Here is a 7,306-nt window from a genome sequence, read left to right on the forward strand (position 1 = left end):
TTTAAGCAACCTTTAGATTGTGCCACTTTTGAGCGTCAACACGTCCATGGCAGTATGTGTTTTCGCTGTTGTAGTTCTCTTCCACCACGGAGTAGTACGTGTACATGGCAACATGCATGCATGTGGTAATCCCCTTTAGTTTCACTCCGACCTGGGCTGGGCTGCGCCCTATGTCGATGGGCTCGATCCCCTTATACTCCGACTCCCACTGCAATTGGATTTCATCTCGAATCGATCTCCACCCAACTCGGTTTGATCGCGTCAATCCCACTCCATAAATCCATCCACACACACCCGCCGAGACGAAGCAACGATTTGTGATCCATATATCCAGCTTGAACAAGGCAATCGATTTGGGATCGATTGACGGCAAACTTGAAGACTGGGAGGATCCGATGGCCGATTACGGCTATCCCGACGGCGGCGGCGAAGAGGAGGACATGCAGTGGCCACCGGCTCCTCCCGCCTACGGCTACCCTGACGACGACGGCGGCGGCGAGCGGCCGCCCTTCGTCCTCATCGATCCACGCGCCTACTTCGCCGACCGTAAGAACGCCACCACCGCCGTCATCGATATGGAGGCCGGGGCCCCCAATCTCAGGGGCCGACTCCAGGTCACCTTCTGCGCCGTCGCCCCGCCGCTCGTCTCCTACTTCTGCGTCCACGCCTCCCACATGGACCGCACCGAGTTCCCCGTCGCGCCCTCCATCCTGGCCACCGAGACCGACGGCGGCCTCGCCCTCCTACGCGTCGCCACCGTCGACCCCGTCTTTCCGCCCGATCACGTGCGTCCCCAAAATTGCCAATACTTCGTCTACGACGCCCTCGCCCGCAAACTTCACCAACTCCCGCAACCCGGCTTCCAACACCGACTCAGCGAGCCCTCGCTCGCCATCATGCGCAAGCCCAACAAAAGCTCCCAAAACACCAGCAAGCACGTCAGCCTACGCCCCCATGTACATGGAGAGGCCGAGGCCGAGGCCGACTTCGTCGTTGCCGCACAATCCTACATTTTCTGGGGTAAAGAATCTCCTCACATCTGCATCTATGACTCTGCTATCAAGACCTGGAGCAACAAGCCGGTGGTGATGGGTTCATCATATCCAGAACGCCACCTCCCAAGCAAGACACTCACCATCGGAGGAAGCAATGGCACCGTGGCTTGGGTGGATCTCTGGTACAACATCGTCTTGTGTGACGTTCTCGCCAAATGCCCCAAGCTTCGCTACCTGAAGCTGCCGACCGAACCCTGCGATGGGGGTATCAATCCAAGGTCTCTTCGCGACATTGCGGTCTTTGGCAACACCATCAAGTATGTCGCGATCCTGCATCACCCCGACACAAGTCGTTGGGTAGCCACAGCATGGAGCATCAAGAAGGGCCGTCGGTCCTGGCCCAAGGAATGGCACATGGAATGCCAGCTCGATTCCACCCATATAAAGGTTGATGCGGCTGGTCGAGTCGCTACCTTCCCAACCTTGTCGTCTCTTTTCGTTGGCCTCCCCACACTCAGCCTGCAGAATGATGCCATTGTTTACTTCCTCGCCAAGATTGACTTCAGCCCAAGGCAACGCACAGCGTGGGTGCTTGCTGTTGACATGAAGAACGAGACTGCTGAGCAAGTGGTGGAGTTCCCTGCTGAGAGGACTTATTGTGTAGCCAAGGGCTACGACGCAAGTAGGATCTCTGCATATCTCCAACCCGCGCCAGGTAACTCCTGCCTTGCTGTCTGTTACTTCCAACGATACATGCTAAACTAGCAGATTCATGCATGTTCTTCTTTTCTTGGTGGAGTGGGTGACGGCAGCATCATTTCACACACATTGACAGTGTGGGGTTTAGGGTGGATAAACCCACCGAAATTAGATACCATAGGTCATAATACTATCCATCAAGTCAAATGCCAGCAAATTCTTTTAGGGGGAGGGGGTTGCTAACTGTGAATTTCTCACCACAGCCATTCACACTTAATCTTGTGACATGTAGTAATTCATTTATAGGGCGAGCGTTGCACATGCTTATCAAGTTTGGGCTTTTTCAGTAGTCTTTCCGCATGGAGAGTTTTATAGAATAATTAATGCTTGTGTTAGCGCTGGTTGTTTGTGGACCATTTCTTCTTTCCCAAACTATTACTGAAGACATGTGGAATTTGACATGCCAGGTACACAGCAAATGCCTAAATGACGAGGGGTGCCGTTGATGAAATGCCCTAGCAAGAAGCATGCTAAAGATGTTGAGGATCCTAAAGAAGACGACGCCATGATGATTGTTTCTTCATGAGGTTGCATGGATGGAAGCTGTATGACCTGCCTTTGGTGCCGGGTATCAGTGGAGGGGGTAGTGGATTATCATGTCTGCTGGTCTGACCCTTCCTTTGCCTGTCTTTTATTTATTTTAGGATTATTATGGCCCTCTAGACCCTGTTCTGGAGTTCCTTTCTTCATTGTCTCACCGCCTACTCTACCCGGCTTGTCTATTATACAAGCTGTATTATTAAAACTCTGTATGAACTATATGTGTTATGTCGGTTGTAGTACCCACCTTCTGTTTTCTGTTGCTCGCGGTTGTCTTCTGTTATGATCATAACCTGTGGAAAGTTGGGTGAGTATTACGGACCTCTAGAACCTGTTCTCGAGTTCCTTTCTTCATTGTCTGGAGACCCTGTTCTAGACATGCCGGTGACGCAAAATTTCCATCTGGGTGGGTGCGGAATTTATCAAAATTTTGAGCTATGTAGGAAGTGTTTATTGTGATACCAGATTTGTTTGCTTGGTTAGCTGCTTTCTTACTTTCTTGGCGTGTGCTAGCAGTCAGCCGGCTGTGGCTGGGGGCTTGGGATTTTACTGAAGTCGTCATCTGTTTGTTTGTGCTTTCAATTGCGATGTTGTCTGTAATATCCTTCTTGTTTATCACGGGCTGCAACTCGATATGTTCGAATAGATGTCAACCAATTTGATTCAATCGAAATATTTCAACAGAGTATTTCCCCCTTTTTTCAGACCGCATAGTTTCAACGTGATGCGTAGCGTAACCAGTTCCCCTGAAGAGGGCACCCTGGAGAGGGGGAGGGAGAGAGTCTGTGAGGATTTGATGGTAAAAAAGATCGTCAATGTCACTTGATATGTATGAAAATATTAATATTAAACTCAACTTAATGTGGTCCCGTTGCAACGCACAAACATTTTTCTAGTTAAGATAAGTTCTTGGTGACCATGCTCCTATTTTGGTATCAACTGAATCTCAATTCCGTAGGCCCGAAACTTCATTTTAAATTTGAAAATTGGTGGACTTTGGAAGATGATTTCCAAGACATGGCAAGGAATGCTAGGAACTCTTACGTTAACAACCCTATGAAAAGTTGGGTGAGTATTAAAGGCCCTCTAGACCACTGGATCTCAATTCTGGAGTGAGGACGTATCCTATGCACCGGTTGAACTGTTGCAACGAATGCATCTGTAGATTTTGGGCCACTGGATCCATAATAGATGGAACAGATTTATCACAAGAAGGGTTGCTGGTACATTTTACATCCTGGACCTTGCAGAATTGTCGAAATGGCTGAATAATCCTCAACATACCTGTCCTCTCCTTCCTTATCATGTTCCTCTCCCCATTGCACACATTAACAGTCGTGCAAAGTGCGCCCTCTCGCGCTGTCCACGTCATCACAGCCAAACTGTGTGTGCCATCCAATGGCAAGAGATTTTGGCGCTGGCTAATCGGATGTGTCGCAGAGGAACAGAGAGAGGAGCGGCTCAACTTCTTTTCCTCCCACCCCCTCTCCTCCGGCTCCTCCCTCCCCTCTCCTTTTCACATCTGGCTGGCGGCTAGGGTTGCTGCCACCGCCACAGCCACCTCCACCATCCATACACCTCCAGTGCCTCGAGGAGCTCCGCTATCTCCTTCCGGACCTCCTTCAACTCCTTTCCCCCAAACTTTGAGATGAAAGGGATGTGTAAGAAGGGGCGCCCGCTGGTGGTGATGGCTTCCTCGTCGACTGCGGCGACGCAGACGGTGTCGAGGGGCGAGGCCAACCTGCTGGCCAAGCTAACCAACCACTTCAGGTTGTTGGAGGCCGTGGTGCGGGAGTGGATCGAAAGGGAACACGTAGCCGTCGACCCCTTTCTTTGTCTTCCCTTATCCTTCGACGACTCGCAACAAAGAAGTAGCTGGAGGAGAAGAGTGCGTGCAGGGAGCCTCGCCACCATCGTCGGCATCGGCACGCTCCTCTAAAACTCAGCCTCCCCTTCACCTCTGCTAGACCCGCAGGTCTATCTCCCCCCCCCCCTCTCAATCTGGTACTGTTTGTGAGTGGAACAGCAAATCCTGATGATTTGGTTCAGTGTTAAAACGAGAGGCGTGTCTGAATTTAGATTAGTGTTGTCATGGTGTGTTGTTCTTTGCTCGAGTGAGAACATATTTCAAATTCCAGGCGTATAACCATATAATTTTTGTGAATTTTAGGTTGGATGCTCACATGGAAGAAGTGATCTGATTTTGCCATTGTTCGTCTCTCTTTGTAGATTATTGCTCATGTTGGGATGTGTCTATGTGTTGATTTTTGCTCATCGTGGAAGTTGGACTCTGTAGGCAATTGACGGTTATTGGCCAAATTTGAAGTTAATTTTGGTGTAGAAGCATTGAGCGGTTATCCACCAATAGACACTGATGCGATAATCTATCATAAATAGAAAAAGTGAAACCCTGCCGAGTTCTAGGTTCCCCACCTGCCAAGTTGTGTCTGCTTGTGAATTACTTGTGTTAACGATTAAGATACAGTCCCAATTGGAGTTTAGTGATTTAACCAAATTCAACTCTGTTTCTGATGTCCTCTTCTTTCTCGTAGTCAAGAAAACTTCAACAAAGGTGGATTTTCATCATTTGATGTTTTTATATTGTTTTCTTTCTAGAAGACCGCTAATAGACCATCACTTGCTACCAATAACTATTTCAGGGGCTGTAGTCGATTTATTTTCTCTGATTGTTGTTTAGGGGAAATCCTGCTGGGATCTGTACATTCATGGACTTGTGGTTAGCTCTGATGGTAATTTGCTTGATGCACTGGCGACTGCAATAAAGGTAATTTGTGGTTTCTATTGCTTCAGTCCATGTATCCCTTAAGTATCAAGTTATATCTTTTGTTGAAAGTTTCAATGGAGCCAGGAGCGCCAATTCAGCATATTTACTTGGTTAAGAAGTGTCATCCGTTTTCTTGTACTCCATCGTAATGGATAGGGAGAATGAAAGGACTGACTTTGGCCATTGTTTGGGATACAAATAAGGAATAAATGCAAGGATAAGGATTTCCATTATATTTCCTCAGTCCTTTAAAATACAAAATTTACTGAACTTCTTTGTTCTTATCTCTGTTTTATGTACTGGTAGCGTGCAGAGCTTAAAATTCTCAGATAAACTTGCTGTTTTGAAGCAGAACAAATTTATGAAATATAAATTATGGTTCGTGGAGGCCAGCTATTACAATTTCCGCTGGCTTCCATGTATGTCATTTTGATGCAAATCTCTCCCGTTCAATTGGTACTTGAGTTCCTTGGTAGACTCTTAAAGGATGTTGTTTGAAATAATGTGATTTTCAGAACGTAGAACACAGAGCAAGATTGTAATCAGTATACAGAGCAAGATTGGAACACAGAGCGTACTTGTTTTGCTTGAGCCCGTCGCCTCGCCGTGAAGCCCTCTGCTGTAGTCTCTCACTTCACCGTCGACGACACTCTGCTCCGACCCGACTCTGTCCAGTCCCGGACAACCCTGTTGTAAAGGTAATTATTTTGTGCATCTGTTGTTGCATCAACTAGGGCTGAAAGGACTAAAACTATTCAACTTTGTTACTATATATCTGGTCATAGATATTCTAAATACTAAATAGTATGATATCCTTTTAAGAAACAAAATTTCTTTCTATTTGACATTGATATGCTTGTATTGGTTTACCAATTTGAGATTTGTTTCATCATGTTTGTATACCATGTCATCAGGATTTTCAGTTGTTCTTCTGTCATACACAGAACATATCGCAGTGCTTCAGGATTTTGGTTGTTCTTCTGCCATACCATCCATGTGCGTGTATATTCCTGACATATATTTACCTTGTGTGTGCAGACGTGCTTATATTTTCTCATACTCTCCCCTGCTATTTTAGCTTCAGTATGCTCTCGGTATAAGCATAGCCGCTACAATGGTCAGTACCAAGGGTGAGTGCCTATAAATATGCTCCTTTAATTCTCTTGGTTAGAAAAAGAATTGTATTTGTTTCATCCAAAATAGTACAAGATTTCCTTCATCCAAAATTAGAAAGAAAAAGTTGTCTCGTGATAACTTGCACCTTTTTTTTTTGCAATGTATACATGGAGCATGGAGTGCCCATATGCATACTTGAGTTTTCAGGCCATACATGTGCACATACGTGTGAACTACTCGCAGGTAAACCTGATCAGAAAGTGGAGCCCGAGCCCAGCCACTAGTAGAAAAAGGGCCTAACACTACTAGGGAAAAGCCTAGTAGTAGCGCGGGTTTTGGATGTATCAGTAGCGCGGGCGTCCGCGCTACTAATACGACGCCCACAGCTAACTTGTAACAGTAGCGCGTGTATAACCCTCGCTACTGCTACTTCTGATAGTAGTAGTGTGGTTGATGCCCGCGCTACTACTACTTAGCTGTAGGAGGAGGAACTCATTGGTGGCCGCCGAAGTTGGAGCCGACGCTCGAAACCTAGATGAAGCTGCTCGTGCTCGTCCTGCTGCTGCTTCTGCTGCCGCTCCTCCTCCTCCTCGTCCTCCCTCACATAAGAATCTACAGAGCCCGCCAAACACGCAAGCCAGTCAGCGACCCCGGCGCCGAAACAGAGGACGTGATGCACGCATCGCGTGGTGGGAAATGAGTCGGCGACGCACCTCGCTGGAAGCAGAGCTCTCAAGGACACCGTCCTTGGCCAGCTCCGCGGAGCCCCCGTTGGCGTCCCTCTAGACGTCGCCGCCGCCCTCCGTGCCGGGCAATAGCACCGGTTCGTAAGGCCCTTTAGTGCCGGTTCCGTAACCGGCACTAAATTGTGGTCACTAAAGCCCCCCCCCCCCCTTTAGTACCGGTTCAGCACGAACCGGTGCTAAAGGGCAACCACGTGGCACGAGCCGGGTCTAGGGGCCTGGAACCCTTTAGTACCGGTTGGTAAGACCAACCGATACTATAAGGTTTGGAGGTTTATAGTTTTATGATTTCTTTTTCATTTAATTTTTTGTTTCCATTTTAATTCTTTTTCGTTTGCTGGTATTTTACGATACTACACATTGTAAAC

The 7,306-nt window shown here is 47.7% G+C and overlaps 1 protein-coding gene across 1 annotated transcript; it reads left to right on the plus strand.

Annotated features, from left to right (window-relative positions):
• The first annotated feature begins 764 nt into the window (after positions 1 to 764).
• On the plus strand, positions 765 to 2,552 carry LOC119293176. Its single transcript, XM_037571728.1, has 2 exons — positions 765 to 1,710; positions 2,162 to 2,552. Exons 1-2 carry the CDS (start codon positions 897 to 899, stop codon positions 2,182 to 2,184), a joined length of 837 nt encoding a protein of 278 aa, XP_037427625.1. The 5' UTR covers positions 765 to 896; the 3' UTR covers positions 2,185 to 2,552.
• Positions 2,553 to 7,306: the final 4,754 nt, after the last annotated feature.

Source organism: Triticum dicoccoides, chromosome 4B (genome assembly GCF_002162155.2).
Source record: "Triticum dicoccoides isolate Atlit2015 ecotype Zavitan chromosome 4B, WEW_v2.0, whole genome shotgun sequence".
NCBI lineage: Eukaryota > Viridiplantae > Streptophyta > Magnoliopsida > Poales > Poaceae > Triticum > Triticum dicoccoides.